At 40.0% G+C, this 18,189-nt stretch overlaps 1 protein-coding gene across 1 annotated transcript in view; it reads right to left on the bottom strand.

The window, feature by feature from the left end:
• The window catches only part of LOC145394986 (solute carrier family 25 member 45-like), a 30,875-nt gene that overhangs the window by 6,418 nt on the left and 6,268 nt on the right, over positions 1 to 18,189 (bottom strand). Inside the window, exon 2 of the mRNA XM_080268734.1 lies at positions 13,010 to 13,113. Within this exon, the coding sequence (XP_080124860.1) occupies positions 13,010 to 13,113 (104 nt within the window). The remainder of the gene's footprint in view (positions 1 to 13,009; positions 13,114 to 18,189) is intronic.

The following is an 18,189-nucleotide window of genomic DNA, read 5'->3' as shown; positions in this document are numbered from 1 at the left end:
AAGAAAGACAGAAGAGGGAGTGTAAAGTCACCCGTAGGCAGAAGGACAAGGAAAGAATGAAGGAAAGAAAGACAGAAGAGAATGGAAGGAAAGAAGGATGGAGAGGAAAGGGCAGACACCCGAGAGCTGCACTACATCGAGTGAGTGGATGGTGAGAGCCCCCACCTACCACATTTTAAGCTGGTTAAAATAATATTTCATCTAGCACTGACAAACCCTACGGAGTTCAGCGATTCATCCCTGAATCCGGTGGCGTACAGAATTTTGGAGTTTGCTCGTTACTAGCAGACGACTATTACCTATGTGATAAAGGATGTCAAGCAGTGAAGGGGTTAATTAAGGCTATTTAGGCGCTCCATTTCGAAAAGCTTCTCCAAAGCTTAATAAAACTGTTTGGAAAGAGCAAGAATAAAATAATACGTCACCGAACTGAAGGTAAAAAGAGAGGCGTTTGCTAGGGAAAAGGTGTTATTCTATAACAATGTGGTTATTATTATTGCCGTTAACCCTTTCTGGCAGAAGACATTCATTTTTAGCTTGTTAGTGTCAGGCGATTTTATTTAGCACCAGAGAGATTTTTTTTAGTTCGAGATGTAACCTGTGGGGAAGGAAAATAAAGGCAGGGGTGTAGCGGAGGGGGGGGGGGCAGAGGAGGTGGCCGCTCCCCCGCTTGAGGGCCTTGAAATAGTTTGGGACTAAAAAAAATTATAATTAATCTTAAAAAAAATATATATAATTAAATAAAACACTCTAAACATAGAGAGAGAGAGAGAGAGAGAGAGAGAGAGAGAGAGAGAGAGAGAGAGAGAATCGTGCTGAGTCAGCGTCATGCAGACATAATTTTGGATCGGTTCTCAAAAAGAAAAACAAGAAGATTAAATCTCCTCCTATGAATATACAGTACGGTCATAGCTTGCAAAATGCTGATAGCATATTTGTATCACTAGAATTGGTGTTTTTTTTTTTTCATTTTAGATGATATAGCGGTTATAGAGTATCAGTATGAACAAAACTACCTTTATTTGCCTGAGTTCGACAATATCTTGTTTTTGCTAATCAGTGTTTCTTTAGAATTAAATTTATCAGAACTATGATCTCTTCAGCAAGGTCTGTTCAAAGTATGAAAAAGATCACCTCGAATGAGTGCTAGAACTTTTATTGCCTGTGATCTAAGCAGAAATTAGGTGTGTGTGTGTGTGTGTGTGTGTGTGTGTGTGTGTGTGTGTGTGTGTATAGACAGATAGATAGATGGATAGATATAGATATAGATATATGAATTCAGGTATATATATATATATATATATATATAGATAGATAGATAGATAGATAGATAGATAGATGGATAGATAGATATACCGGTATATATATATATATATATATATATATATATATATATATATATATATATATATATATATCTATATATATATATATATATATATATATATATATATCTATGTATGTATGTATAGTTTAAAATATTTATTTTCTTGGAACACTTAGTTAAAAATAGCAGACAAGTCTAAGTAATTTAGCATATTTTAAAGGCTTACCGTTTCAGTTAAACCAAGAGGGTAGAATTCCAATGCATGGCACATTTATAATTATAGATGATGTATGGCCTATGAAAGTGGTTCTTAATATATGATAAGTCTTGAGGTAACAAGAGATTTGTGAAATATTGGAAACTATATTGCTTTCCTTTAGAACGCAATAAAATGTTTTTGTTATCGCATTTTGTCAGATTAATTTTGACATTTGCAGGTTCCAACTAACATAGCTAGGATTATTATCCTCTGAAAGGCGAAGAAAATGCACATGAGGCTCCCAGATGCATTATTGTGGTTTTATTCCATAGAGATCATTAAAAACGCCTCTTTTGTCAGCCAAAATTATTTTCTTGCTCGATTTTTCGCCATTTTCATTATAAAAAGTTATCATCTAAATACTCCAATACATACCTACATAGGCCTCAGAAAGCACCTAAAAGTACTTGTCAAAAATTTTCCTGGGGGGGCTCACAGCCACCCCCCAAGACCCCCCCAGCTGCAGAGGCTCGCTTCGATTGCCTCCCACCACCTTTGGCAAAATCTAAAGACATCTTTCTCCGCCCCTTCCCCCCCCCCTTGTGAACTTTCTGGCTACGCCCCTGAATGGAGGCAGACACCATGAGGCGTTTATGTTTTCATATGTTTTAATGAATTATTTGACAACAAAACGGCTCTCCTAAGCTGGAGATTATTATCTACTGGTAGTAGGAAAAAATAACTTAGCGAGTAGTGATTATCACCTTTAGCACAACGTCTGTGTGTGTGTGTGTGTGTGTGTGTGTGTGTGTGTGTGTGTGTGTGTGTGTGTGTGTGTGTGTGTGTGTGTGTGTGTGTGTGTGTGTGTGTGTGTGTGTGTGTGTGTTCTTACCTAATTGTTCTTACCTAATTGTATCTTTAAAGGAATGAGTCAAGCTTGTACTGTCCCATATCTTAAACTATTTTTATCGTACATATCCTTAAATTTCTGAATTGTTTTGGCACACACTATTTCATTCGGTAGTGCATTCCACTGATCAATTGCTCTGTTTGGGAAACTGAATTTCCTCACGTCTTTATCACCTCTCTTCTTATGCAGTTTTTTGCAGTGTCCTCTTGCTGATGCTTCCCAATATGTTAAGTAATCATTTATGTCTATTTTTTCCTTTCCTGATATGCATTTATATAGCATTATCATGTCACCTCTTTTCCTTCTCTCCTGTAGTGTAGGTAGATTCAGTTTATTTAGTCAACCTTAGTAGCTTAGGTCCCTTAAGCTTGGTATCCGTCTTGTAGCGGCCCTTTGAACTTTTTCAATCTTGTCTATGTGTTTTTTGAGATGAGGACTCCAGACTACTGATTCATACTCCAGGGTTGGTCTGATGAATGATGTTATTATCTTTCTTAGCATGTCTTCATTTATGTATGTGAATGCTATTCTCATATTTGCAAGCAGTGTATACATGTTCCGTACCTTCTCATTGATGTGGCCGGCCGGAGATAGTCTGTTATTGATAATCACTCCTAGGTCCTTCTCTCTTTTTGATGTGTGTAGGGTTTTATTTCCTAACGTATAATCCCAATCAGGTCTTTTTCCACTTTTACCAAACTTGATTACATGACACTTGTCCACATTGAATTCCATTTGCCATGTATTACTGCATTCATGAAGTTTATTTAATTCTTCTTGTAGCTCTTTACAAGAGTCTGTGTTAGTAATTCTCTTTTGTATTTTTGCATCATCCGCAAACATATTTAGATAGCTTTCATTTCCAGTGTTACTGTCTATATCATTTATATACACTAAAAACATGATTGGTGCCAGCACTGAGCCCTGTGGTACTCCACTAGTCACTTCTTTCCATGATGAGTAGTTTCCCATTAGTACTGTTCTCATTTCTCTTTTTTTGAGAATATCTTGCATCCAACAAAACAGTTTGCCTCGAATTCCTCCTTGATGGTACAGTTTCCATAAAAGTCTTTGGTGTGGTACTGTGTCAAATGCTTTCTTGAAATCTAAATAGACACTGTCCACCCATCCTTCTCTTTCCTGTATTGTGTCTGTTACTCTGTCATAGTAGCTCAACAGATTAGTAACACATGATTTTCCTTTTCTGAAACCAAACTGTCTTTCTGTTATCATATTGTGTTCTTCTTGATGATTTACTCAAGCTTTTCTTATAAGCTTTTCTAATACCTTGCTTACAACACTGGTCAGTGATGCTGGTCGGTAGTTGAGTGGATTTTGTCTATTCCCTTTCTTGAATAAGGGGACAATATTTGCTCTCTTCCAAATATCAGGTAGTTTACCTTGACTCAAGGATTTCTTGAAAATTAAAAATAATGGTTTACTTAACTCCTTTGCACATTCTCGTAGCTCCCAACATGAAATTTCATCAGGACCATTTGCTTTTCCTCTGTCTAATTTATTTAACTCCTCCTGTATTACTTTTTCTGATATTTGTATATCCGTAGTATGCGTGGACATGCATGTTCCACACAGTCCCTCTCAAAATTTTTTTCTTCTCTAAAAACTGATTTGAAATTCTTATTTAGTGCTTCACGAATATCTTTCTCTTGTGTATAGGTGATTCCCTCGTCGAATATCTTTCTCTTGTGTATAGGTGATTCCCTCGTCCGTAATGGATTGTATTATATCTTTTACTTTGGTTTTGCTTCTGATGTAGCTGTAAAATAGCTTCGGTTGATCACTACTTTTATTTATGATATCCTCCTCAAACTGTTTTTGGGCTTCCCTCCTTATTCTTGTATAATCGTTTCTTGCCTGTTTGTAATTATTATATGCCCTTTCACTATTGTGTCTTCTGTATCTATTCCACAACAAATCTCTTCTTTCTTTTGATTTTTTACATTCTGCATTGAACCATTTCTGTATTTTCTTATCTGCTTCTTTGTGCTGTGGGATGTACTTCTGGACTCCTATTTTATAAAATTCACAGAATTTTTTATATACAGCATTTAAATCTTGTCCTCTAAGCTCATTTTCCCAATCAACTTCTAAGAAATACTTCTTTAGGTCATGATCCCTTTTTATAGTTTAGGCTCTTTTTGTAACTTTCATTGCTGTTAACAATGTCATATGCTATCCTGAAGTTGCACTTTAGTATTGCATGGTCGCCTTTGCCGAGTGGAGGGTGATATATTAAACTGTCAATATCATTTTCTTGCCTAGTAAGTATGAGATCTAGCACTGAAGGTACATCGAGTCCTCTTTTTCTGGTGGTTTCCCTCACATGTTGCGTTAGGAAAAACTCTTGCTCGAGATCCAGGAGCTTTTGGTCCCAACAGCTTTCTTGGCTTATTATATCTAGAGTATTTCAATTTATATTTGTATTAAAATCTCCAGTTAGTATAATTCTTTCCGACTTCTCTTCCATTTTATGTAGTAATGCTCTTAAACTCTGAATTGTACTCTGCCAGGTCCTCATATTCGTCTCTTTCCCATGTGTTTGATCTGGGTGGCATATACAAATTGGCTACAATTACTTTCCCTTCAGATGTATTGATCTCTACTGCAATCAGTTCTACTTGTGAGGGTATATCTAGTTTTATTTCATTGACTTTTAGATTTTTCTTAGTTAATATTATAATTCCTCCTCCTTTTTTTAAGTTTCTATCTCTTCTCCATATATTATATTCCTCTAAGTTTAGTTTGTCATTTGATATCCTTGGTGCTAATTATGTTTCAGTTAGGCGTATTATATGTGGTTCATTTTCTCTGATATAATCATTCATCTCTAATAATTCAAATACCATTCCATCCACATTTGAGTACATCAACTTAATCATCTTGTTTATATACTTGTCATGACATGGTTCTACTACCTTCCTCCTTTTTATTCCCTCCTGGTTATGTACCACTTTCGTACCTGCAATCCAATTACTTTGTAAAAAAAATGTGTTCTTCTCCTCCTCTGACCTTCCCTCATTTTTTTGTTTTTGCTTCTTCCCTCTTCTCTTTCAGTAATTCCAGTTCCTCTTGTGTTAGGCATCTTTTTATCCATACATTTTTGAACTCCTCTTTTTCCATAAGATTCTTTGCATTTTTTAGTATCTCCTCCACGGTGTTTACACTCTGGAAAGTTACCTCGAGAGGTCTAGACTTGCTTTTCTCATATTTCCCTAACCTTTTGTGTTCCTCTATGTCTTTACTACAGATTTCCTCTGATACTTCTTTCAATAGACTCATTACATTTGCCATCTCCTTTTTGTCTCTTGAGATCTTGTTTTTTACTTCTTCCTCTTCTATACCAGTGATTACTATAGATTTGTTGATGTCTACTGAATCTCTGACTAACTTTGGATTGTTTTGGATTATTCTTTTCACTTCCTTTTTAATGCTTTTTTCTTCCACCCTTGTTTCTAAGTCTTTCTATACTTTCACCATTTCAGCATACGTGGTTTCCACATCATTTTTGTAGCTTTGCACAGCTTCATTCACCTGTGTTATCTTCTTCTCAATATCACTGCTCTGGTCTATCAGACTGCTTACTTGCCTAATTGTCTCTGTATCATTTTTGAACTCTTCCATAATACTCTCATGGTAGACTACTGTACTTGCCATTTCACTCATTTTCCTCCTAAGTGTACTCAATTCCACTGTTAGTTCACATATGGTTGTCTTTCTTGTTGACGTCCCTTCCTAGTTTTTCTATTTCTTCCTTTTGTACGTGCATCTGCTTCTTTATTTCATCAATTTCATTCTGGAAAGCCAACTCCAGTCTGTGTACACGCTCAACCAGTTTATTGTGTCTCCATTTCAACCAGTTCTTGGTAGAAATCATCATCTTGCTTTCTACCTTTATCCCTTTTCTTTTCCAAATTTGCTTTACTAAAGTATGTGGCCATTTTGCGATACTAACATCACAGAGTACTTACATTCCCTGGGGCAGTTGTAGTCTAAACAAACAACCAGCTGACTGAGAGCATTGTTTCGCTACCCGGTTCTCTTTTCTGTTTGAACAAGTCTTGTTTAAACTTCCTATTTTTTTTTTTAATAATAAAAAAACATTTAGTCTAACCTGGTACAGAGCTTGGCTCGGTATGGAGCGCTATCGGCCCACGTCTGCTCTCCTTGGTAGCTCCTGTGTGTGTGTGTGTGTGTGTGTGTGTGTGTTTATGCGAGGAAGAAGGAACCAAAGGGTGAGCCCACATGAACGTTCCTTTCAAGAAAAAAAAAATATATATAAAAGAGAGCCAAATTCAACATCCATTCATATCGAGATGCCTGGACACACTACATTTGAAAGACTGGAGATTATAGGAAGTAGGAAATACATGCAGAGGGAGACAGTTCCAGAGTTGACCTGTTGCATAAATGAAGGACTGGGAGTAACGGTTAACTCTTGCATGAGAGAGTTGGACAGAAAAGGGATGAGAGTTTGTTGCTAGATGGGTGCTACGCGCCCGTCGTAGGGGTGGAGGGATGCAAGCAGACAGTTTAGAGAAGCAGTGACCATGGAAGTAGCGATAGAAAAGAGATAAATAGGCAACAGTGCTGCGAAGAGACAGAGGTTGAAGGGAGCCAGTAAGAGGAGGATAGCTGATGAGACGAATAGCCTTTGACTCCACCCTATTGAGAAGAGCTATATGTGGGGAGCCTCCCCACACAAGAGAGTTGTATTATATACATGGGCGAATAAAACCCGTGTATAAAGTCAACAACTATGCAGGGGTAAAGAAGGCACGGAGTCGGCTTAGCACACCTAAATTCTTGGAAGCAGATTTTACAAGAGATGCAATATGATCTTTCCAAGATAAGTCCTGTGTGAATGAAACTCCAAGTATGTTCAAGAATGATGGAGGATTAAGCTGGATATTATTAAACATTGGTGGGTACTCCTGTGGAAGATTTTGACGGGTTTATAGGTGTAAAAACTGAGTCTTTGATGCATTAAAAACAACAAGATTATTTTTACCCCAGTCAGAGATACGAGCCAAGTCAGATATCAGGTGTGCCAAAGCCTCATCCCTTGTTTGTTGAAGTAACTGCTGAGATGGACGTTGAGGGAACCGAATGGAAAGGTGAAGGATGGAATCATCAGCGTACGAGTGGATAGGATTAGATGTACAGCTTAGATGATCATTGATGAATAAAAGGAAGAGAGTTGGTGATAGGACAGAGCCCTGAGGAACATCACTGTTGATAGATCTTGGAGAAGAACGATGGCCATCTACAACAGCAGCTATAGAATGACCAGAAAGGAACCTAGAGATGAAGGCACAGATTGAAGGATAGAAACTGTAAAAGGGCAGTTTGGAAATTAAAGATTTATGCCAGACTCGATCGAAAGCCTTTGAGATGTCACGTGCAATAGCAAAACTTTCGCCAAAATCCCGAAAGGAGGATGACCAGGAGTCTGAAAGGTAGGTGAGAAGATCGCCAGTGGAGCATCCCTGACGGAACCCATACTGACGATCAGAAAGAAGGTTGTGATAAGAAAGATGCTTTAAAATTTTTCTGTTAAGAGTAGACTCGAAAACTTTTGAGAGAAAGGGTGTTAAAGCAATTGGACGATCGTTAGACGGTTGGGAATGGTCACCCTTCTTTGGGACTGGCTGAATGAGAGCAAACTTCCAGCAAGAAGGAAAGGTACAAGTTGAAAGACAAAGACGAAAGATTTTACCAAGTCAGGGTGTAAGCACAGAAGCACAGTTCTTGAGGACAACAGGAGGGACTCCATCATGCCCATATGCCTTGTTATTATTGAGGCCAGTGATGGCAGAAAATACATCAGCTGAAGACATTTTAATGTCAGCCATGAGGAAGTCAGAGGGGGGAAGTGATGGAGGAACAGCACCGAAATCATCTAAGGTGGAATTGGAGGAGAAAGTCTCAGCAAAGAGATCTGCTTTATCAGTAGAAGAAGTAAGTACAGAGTCATCACAGTAGAAAAGAGGAGGGAAGGATGATGAGGTAAAATTGTTATAAAGGTTTTTGGCAAGGTGCCAGAAGAAGTGAGAAGAATTCGAGTTGGAGAGTTGAGAGCATTTAGTTCAGATGAAATTATTTTTAGCAGTGTGAAGAACAGACTTCGCACGATTCCGGGCAGAAACATAAAAAAAAATGTGATTCAGGGGTGTGTTGGCTCTGGTACCTTTTATAGGCCCACTCCTTGTTGCAGACAGCATTAGAACAAGCATGATTAAACCAAGACTTGCTTGCATGAGTCAAAGGATATGAGAAAGGAATGTATGCTTCTATGCCTGAGAGAATAACCTCCGTAATGTGCAAGGCACACCCAGATGGCTCCCGGCCATGGAAACAATAATCATTCCAGGGAAATTCAAAGAAGTACTGGCTGAGGGCCTCCCAATCTGCTGCTCCAAAGTGCCACAGACGAAGTTTCTTTGGTGGGTTCACATGCCTTACCATAGTGATAGGACAGGTTAAGGTAACAAGGTTATGATCAGAGGAGCCCAACAGAGAGAAAAGATTAACAGTGTAAGCAGAAGGATTAGTTGTAAGGAAGAGGTCAAGTATGTTGGAGCTCTCTTCAAGGCAGTCAGGGATACAGGTATGGTGCTGTACAAGCTGCTCTAGGTCATTTAGGATAGAAAAGATGAAGGCTTGTTCACCAGGTGGATCAGTGAAAGGAGAGGAGAGCCAAAGGTGGTGGTGAACATTGAAATCTCCTAGAATGGAGATGTCAGAGAAAGGAGAAATGGATAGAATGTGTTCCATCATAGAAGTAAGATAATCAAAGAATTTTTGATAGTCAGAAGAATTAGGAGATAAGTAAACGGCACAGATATAATTAGTCAGAGAATGACAGGAAAGCCGAAGCTAGAGAGTAGAGAATTCAGAAGAATCAAGTTCAGGAACATGAGAGCAAGAGAGGTCATTGCGTACATGTACGCAACATCCACCTTTGGCTTTGAAATGAGTATAGAGAAACTAGGAGGATGCAGAAGAGGGTTTGCTGTCAGTTGCCTCAGACAGCTGAGTCTCAGTAAGGATGAGAAGGCGAGGTTTAGAGGAGAAGAGGTGTGTTCCTACCGCCTCCAAACAATATTATTCTCATTAAGAGAGATTTTGAACAGAAGTGGCAACACATAGCCTTCATTAACTTCAGTAGTTCGGGTTATATTTTTTAGCTTGAATAAAATATGTTCGTGGGAAGAATCAGATGCAAAAAATGCACCGTGAGACTGAAGGGGTGATGCTTCGCAAGGAAGAGGTATTTTGGCGCTATATTTGCACACCCCCTTTTGGCTTCATGTCTTGTGATGGAGAGGGACGCCTTCTTATGATGACATTGATGTGACCTGGCATAGGTGAGTGAAGACGTGGATTTGACAGGGTCGGCGAAGCCGACAGGCAGCTGCAGTAATGGACCCAAACCATTGAAATAGAAACTGTTAGCTTGCTTCACTGTGAGTTTCATCAATTTATGTTGGCTACGAGCCAAGATCTCGAGGTTTCAACTTAAAGGACCATTTCCCGGCTTTGGATCCGTTACTACAAAGTAGCCATTTTCACGTCAAATCCAAGTCTTCTGTTATCTGTAGACCAGGCACTGGAACTTCCCTGTTACAATATCCCTCAGTTCCGTCCCTATCTCCCGAGAATAGGTGAACTTCGGTGGAAGGGAAATTCGGACTGCAGTTCACTGGGTTTCGATCGAGTCTAGCATAAATCTTTAAATTCCAAACTGCCCTCTTATGATCAGAGAAATTACCAATATGCCGGGAATCGAACCCGGGACTCTCAGGTGAGAGCCAGGCAGCATACCACTACACCACGACCAGGTAAAAAGTTACCTCACGTTGTCACAATCTTGTAACCAACGTCCCTCCGTCCCCACTGTGGGCCTGAAGAGGGTGAGTTAACCCCCTGGCACTCGGGCAAGTAGATGCTTTTAATCTATCCCAAACACTTACGGCAAGTCAGAATGAAGAGAGAACCTGTATTTTTTTTTTTTTTTACACAGGAAAAATCATCAGAGAAATTACCAATATGCCGGGAATCGAACCCGGGACTCTCAGGTGAGAGCCAGGCAGCATACCACTACACCACGACTGGTCGTGGTGTAGTGGTATGCTGCCTGGCTCTCACCTGAGAGTCCCGGGTTCGATTCCCGGCATATTGGTAATTTCTCTGATGATTTGTCCTGTGTAAAAAAATACAGGTTCTCTCTTCTTTGCCCTCTTATGGTTTCTATCCTTCTATCCGTGCCTTCATCTCTAGCTTCCTTTCTGGTCGTTCTGTAGCATCACCGTTCTCCTCGATCTATCAACTTATTGTTCCTCAGGGCTCTGTCCTATCACCAACTCTCTTTCTTTTATTCATCAATGACCTTCTAAGGTGTACATCTAACGGTATCCATTCATGGGAGGTGATTTCATCCTTCACCTTTCCATTAAGTTCCCGCAACATCCATCCCAGCAATTACTTCAACAAATGGATGAGGGTATGGCACAGCTAATGTCTGACTTTCCATTCAGTTCCCGCAACGTCCATCTCTGCAGTTACTTCAGCAATGGATGAGGCTATGGCACATCTAATGTCTGACTTGGCTCGTATCTCTGACTGGGGTAGAAGTAATCTCGTTGTTTTTTAATGTACCATAGGCTCAGTTCTTACACCTATCAACCCGACAAAATCTTCCACAGGAGTACTCACTAATGTTTAATAATATCCAGCTCATTCCTGCATCACCCTTAAACATTCTTGGGGTTTCATTCTCTTGGGATTTATCTTGGAAAGATCATATTACATCTCTTGTAAATCTGCATCCAAAAGATTAGGTGCACTAAGCTAACTCCGTACCTTCTTACTCCTGCACAGTTGTTGACTTTATTTACGGGTTTTATTCGCCCCTGTGTAGGGAGGCTTCCTACATACAGCTCTTCTCAACAAGGTGGAGTCAAAGGTTTTTTGTCTCATTAACTCTCCTCCTCTTACTGACTCCCTTCAGCTTCTGTCTCATCGCCTCACTGCCAACAAAATCTTCCCCAGACGTACTCACTAATGTTTTATAATATCCAGCCCACTCAGGCATCATCCATCCTTAAACATACTTGGGGTTTCATTCTCTAGTGATTTATCTTGGAAAGATCATATTACATCTCTTGTAAATCTGCTTCCAAGAGAATAGGTATGATAAGCCAACTCCATACCTTCTTTTCCCCTGCACAGTTGCTGACTTTATACACTGGTTTTATTCGCCCCTGTGTAGTGTACAACTCTTATGTGTGGGGGGGCTCCCTACATATAGCTCTTCTCAACAAGGTGGAGTCAAAGGTTTATTCGTCTAATTAACTCTTTTCCTCTTACTGGCTCCCTTCAGCCTCTGTCTCTTCACCGCACTGTTGCATCTTTGTCCCCTTTTCTATCGTTACTTCAATGGTCACTGCTTCTCTGAACTGTCTTCTTGCATCCCTCCATCTCTACGACGGGCGTGTAGCAGCAATCTAGCAACAAAGTCTCATCCCTTTTCTGTCCAACTCTGTAGTGCAAGAGTTAACCGTTACTCCCAGTTTTTCATTTATGCAACAGGTCAACTCTGGAACTGTCTCCCTCTGTCTCTATTTCCTACTTCTTATAATCTCCAGTCTTTCAGAAGTAGTGTGTCCAGGCTTCTCAAGATGAACGGATTTTGAATTTGGCTCTGTGTTGTAGTATTTTTGTTTTTGTTTTCTTGGAAGGAAAGGTTTGCGGGCTCCTGGCCTTTGGTTCCTTTTTCCATGCATAAAAAAAATGAGCCTGGGGTTGTAGCTACTAATAGCGTTACTTCTACTACTACTACTACTACTACTACTACTATTACTGCTGCTGCTGCTACTACTAGTTTAACCACTTTACTCTTTGTACGTACTTTTAACTATTTTTTTTTCTGCACACAAGCTCTTTTGACTATTGTATGGATTTCTAGTAATGCAAGCGTCAATTAATGTTGTAACTAACTCCTAGTGGGAGAGTCATCCCTAAGTTGTATTAATTCGTGTTGTACTAGCAAAAATACAATGAAAATTATGTCAGTGGAATGATAGAGTTGTGTTTTGATACGGTGAAGGGTCATACTAAGCTTTCTAACATCTCTTACAAAGCGATTTGTTTTGCCTGCTACGTGATAATTTTCTCTTTCATGCCATTTATATTATTTTAATATCAGCAATGTTGTTTGCATAAATATAAGTGAATATTAACACACACCGATGACGTACTTCATATTTTACTCATGATACTTCCTGGTGATTTTTCAGCTTTTGGGAGACTTGTTTTAGTGAAGAAGAAAATGGTAGCTATTTTCAGCCTCACCAGTCCGAAAAGTCTCCTATGTTAAGTGAAACTGTATGAAGAGAGCAATAAAATAATTAAAGATACATCATCTGATTAAGGGGGTTAATGTGCAGCATGCACAACTTAACTGGTATAGGAAAAAAAAAAATAGTGCGTATTCTCTGCCAAAGAAACAACGGTAAAAAGTTATGTGCCGGTTCTCTCCACAACTCCATACCTGCCATGCCTCCCGCCCATACCACCATGAGGGCTGACGGCTGATGTTCCCGCCCCGTCAGACACTCGTACAGCGGGAAGTACAGCCCTGAGGCAATCACGTCCCTGCACAGACACAACCACAAAATAGAAAGAAAATTACAGGACTTGGAATGTTAGCTTTACGTCGCAGATGACCAGAAATCCTGCTTGGCCACGTGACTATAAAGTAGTACAGTCTCAACTAGGATCTCGTCGCATAGAGTATGATATTGGACACATGTTCGTATGCTAGGTGGCTTTGTGAACTTCCTAACACCTCTTCCTTAACAATCTTTTCCGCACATATCACATCAGTATCCCTTTCTACTTTTCAAGTGATTATTTTAAACAGAATAGAGGAATAAAACAAAAATCCATACATCAGATTATTGGCGTCCTCCATTCATACACTAACTGTAACAGTTGGACTTGAACAGCTGTAGGTTGAAGTTTGGGGGGAAACAACTCCAGGAAAGCGAGTTCCAGAGCAATGCAGTTCAAGGAATAAATGAATTCTGCAGTATGGCTGAGTGACATTCCAGGCATGAGCGCTACCAGATGCCCGTGTAACACAAGGGAAGGCATGGAGAAGTTGCACATTGGACGCAACTTTGTCAGAGTATTTGCCATAGATGTATCTGTAAAACAATGCAAGGGAGGCAACATTCCTTCTTACTTGTAGGGGAGGTAGTTTATTTATAATAGCAGGGTTATTTATAATTCCAATAGCTTTATTCTGAATGTTGTCTAGCTGTTTTAGTGCAACCTCTCCACATCCATTCCACAAGGGTGAGCAGTATTCAAGCTGAAAGCGCATATGATTCTTATAACTGCTCGACAGTGACGAAGTTACGGACTCTGTACAATAAACCAAGTTTCTTTGAGGCGGTTTAAGCAAATGATCTGACGTTAGGGGTCCAGCTGAGGGCATTGTTAGGTGAAACACCGAGAATTTCAATATTTTTGGAGGTGGGAATATTAGCAGCACTGGAGGTAATATACGAATCTGGCAATATCTGTCTATTAGTTAATTGTATATGTTTGGTTTTACTAGAATTAAGTGAGACAAGGTTATTTTATCCCCATTCACTGATCTTAGATAAGTCTTGATTTATGGAGATGGCTGTACTGAGCTAAGAGTTAGATGTAGATGGGTGTTTGAATGTGAATGAACTGTGAAGTGTTGAGTCATTTACGTATGAATGGATTGGATTGTGGGTGACAGATAAGAGATCATTCATATGGCCTAGGAATAGGGTTGGCACCAGAACTGATGATCCTCGTGGCACACCGGCATTAATTGAGTGGAAATTGGAATGTACATCATCTACTTTTACTCTTATTTTTCTGTCACTGAGATATGAGGAAATCAATGGGAAAAAAAGACGTTAGTCCATAGGAAAGGAATTTGGACAGCAGGGAACCTGCCACACTGTCAAAAGCTTTAGAAATATCAAGGGCTACTACATAAGTTCCCATGTTGGTCAGTTGATTGATGAATGGTATGACTAAGGAGACTGAGTATGTCAACGGTGGATCTTTCGTGACGAAAACCTTATAGTCTATCACTAATTAACTATGTGCTTATTAATCACAATTTCAAATACATTACTAAGAGATGTGATAGCTTATGGTCTGTAATCAGTGGGGTTAGAGGAACTTCCTTTCTTTGGAACTGGGTGGATACTGGCTTCTTTCCATGAATTAGGGAATGAAGACGTACGTATGCATAGTCTGAATAAGTTAGCTAGAACAGAGGCAAGTTCTGGGGAACATTTTTCAAAACAATTGGAGGAATTTCTTCTGGGCCTGGAGTTTTGTTGGTTGGTAAATTGTCTAGGATGGATTTTATGTATCTAGTCTGTATTTTAAGTGGAAGAGTTTCAGGAGAGTCAAGTTCAAGTTCTGGGACGTTCTGGCTCACTTCCTCTACGGTAGAATTTCTGGCAAATGTACTGGCAAACATATTCGCTTTCCCGCGCGGGTCATCTGTAATGTTGCCACCTGAGGATTATAGTGGGGGAATGGATGATGACTTTTTAGTGTTTTTATATAAAGAACTGAGAGCTGACCAGAATATTCAATTGTCATTAGGGTTGTTAAGTAGTTCTGACGCTTGATTTTGAAGAAAGTGTGATTTAGCGAGATTTATTACAGGTTTTGCAGGGTTTCTAACAATTTTATATAGACAGAGTGATTCAGATGAGTTTGTTTTTAAGTAAGAGTTACATGCTAATGACTTTTTGGGCCGTTGCTCTGGCACAGTTGCTATGAACCCACTTTCGAGAGTTCGATCTTTTAGTGAACTGTTGACTTGGTATGAATTAATCCATACCAGCTAGTATTAAGTTATTAATGTGGGACTGGATAGAACTGACATCACTAGAGAAGAAAGACTGCCATGGAATGTCAGCAAGATAATTTCTAAATACATCCCAGTTTGCCCTATCGAAGTGCCATCGGGTCACCCAGACAGGTTTAGAACGGGAAGGCTTGGGGGGGGGGTTGACTAACGAGGCCTTGATGAGACTGGTCAGAGGATCCAAGTGGTGACAGTACTTCTATTCTGTACTGATCTGGATTATATATTAGGAATAGATCCAAGAGATGGGCATTGTGATCAGGATTATCTGGCATTCTGGTTGGTTGCTTTACCAACTGCGTGAGATTAAATGATTCTGCAAACAGCTCGCACTCTAGACCAGCATCGTCAGTCCTGGCAGAATGCAATAACCATTCAACATTATGTACGTTAAAATCACCCAAAATGGTAATTTCGGTGCTAAGGGCAAGGTTAAGGTTGCTCAACTGTGTGGATATGGAGTCAAATACACTGGGTTCTGAAGAAGCACTGGGGGAACGATAGAGTACATAGATATATTTGATAAACTTTAGATAATTTAGTTTATACAATGAGTCATCAAAATTTGCTAAAGTGAAGTTAGCACAGTGTCAACTGCATATTCAGATTTGATATAACAGCAGGTGCCACCCATGTTACGGAAGTTAGTGAGATGTTAACCAGGAAAACAAAATGGGGATATTTCAATAGATGGAGTGTTTGGGGGTTCTTTTTTTTTTTTTTATGTGTCCCGACTCTGGGCATAGGCTTCACAGCCTGCTATCAAGGCCCAGCAGTCCTCATACATACCATACATCTCTACATGTCACCACTTCGGCGCTAACACCACCGTCCATATTGAATACATGCTAGGGCTGTCTCATACAGAACTGGTGTATTGGTATTGGCGGGGGTATTTTTACGACATGTCGGCGGATCTTCTGGTACATCAGTAAAGCCTGATATACTGAAATTCAAATCCTTAAACTGTTCCCTGCCCCAGCCGGGATTCGAACCTGGGTCCGCTAGGACTGCAGGCCACCTCTCTACCGATTGAGCCACCGCCTCCCCTGTGAGGCACAGGGCTAAAGTGGATATGGTCTGTAGGAAAAAATGAACGGAAATGAATTTAGTACTGAGACCACGGATACTGGTGAAGAATAAGGCCGCACCTGCACTCCTCCGCTGATGACCATGAATGGAATTTGCAACAGTTGCTGCCAGCACAGTCGCTTGATGGCGACCGGGAGGACCGTGTGCCACCAGCCCTACCCTGCCGGTGGTGGCAATCCGAGATACAACCTCGTTTGCTGAAGTTAATGCGGCGGTCATTGCTAAAGGATATGGAAATAGGTGTGATATCTTATGTGCATGTAGTGTGGTATAGACAGTTGAAGGTAGAGGTATTAAGAGCGTAAATTGCCTAATACTTTCAGTGTCTTTATGGATTGAGGAAGGGATGTATGTGACTTCTCGCCCTCTCCCTATCCTTACCCTAATTACTCTTATTATTGACTGATATGCAGTCGTGATACTTAGAGAAGCCCGAAAAAACAGTAAAAGCTTTTCTAGAATTTATGTCATCCTGATGTCGACATCATTTTGGAGGAGTAGATTGTAGCACCAGCCGAACCGGATGGTACGCCTGAGGTGGATGGCAAGCTGGTGACAGGGAGAGCTGGAACTCCCTTTTCACCACCCCTCAGGACTTGATCCTGACCATATCCCTTTGCTGAACATTTTCAGTGCTTTCATTTACAGAAAGGGTAGGTCAGCGTAGTGTTGCCATTACGCATTGCTATTTCGGCACGTTTTATATATATTATCATGTGTATTATATACAGTATACTTTTGGAGGTTCTGAACACGATTTACTTAAAAGATCCAGTCCCACAGTACGACAATATAGGCGAGGTCTGGCTGGCTGGCACCGGACTAGCTGGTGCATGATACATCAATAGGGTCAAGAGAGGATCTGAGAAGAGCCTAAAAGGTCCCTCAAATGACCCTGAACAGAGTTTTGATCAGATATATCGACCAGCATCATATCAGTTACAGAGAAGATTGCTGGCGTCACCCTAGGGACTCTACTTTCGAAAAGTTCTCTGCTGGGATACAATAATATAAGTGACTCAGATCAATTTAAGTGGCCCTGCCACTAACAGGTTTCCACTAACATACATGGTGTATCATGCAAAATAAATTGTTAATGTCTATTCAATCCAGAATACAGCCCATACCTGGATGTAAACTGTCTGATCGTGAAGACCGGAGTAAATGTTGTAATATTAAGACCTCGTTTCATTGCGACACCTTCTGGGGATTCAGTTTCTTAGTGCAAGACATGATTCAGGCGACGACGCAAGTTATTCCAAGAATAAGAAACGATGTGTTCTCGTGCAACTATTACAATGACTCACACGCTTGGACAATTTGTTTCAGAATATGTCCGATTCCGACTTCACTGTGACCAGACCACAAATTTGAAAACTCTGTTTTTCGTCTTTCTCCTCTCTACTGTCTTCCACATACCAGGTTTCTTGCATTATTCAGCAAAACAACTCCATATTTTTTTTTCTGCATTATAAGTGCCTCCTTATTGTGCAGCTATTCATTGAAACATCATTTCTCTTCCAAAATTATCTTTGAAGAGATTGAATGTTCTAAGCTGACTCCATGCATTCCTTAATCCCGAACAGTTACCTGCTGTATATAGGTTCTTTATTTGATCCTGTGTGCAGTACGGCTGAAATTTGCAAGTGGTACTCCACATACAACTCTCCTAAACAGAGCAGACTATTCGTCTCATTTTTAACCCC

The sequence above is a fragment of the Coenobita brevimanus genome, chromosome 29 (genome assembly GCF_032717465.1).
Source record: "Coenobita brevimanus isolate Jiangsu-jjx chromosome 29, ASM3271746v2, whole genome shotgun sequence".
Lineage (NCBI taxonomy): Eukaryota > Metazoa > Arthropoda > Malacostraca > Decapoda > Coenobitidae > Coenobita > Coenobita brevimanus.
Note: the sequence above shows the minus strand (reverse complement) of the source record. Positions and strands in the feature narration are given on the sequence as shown.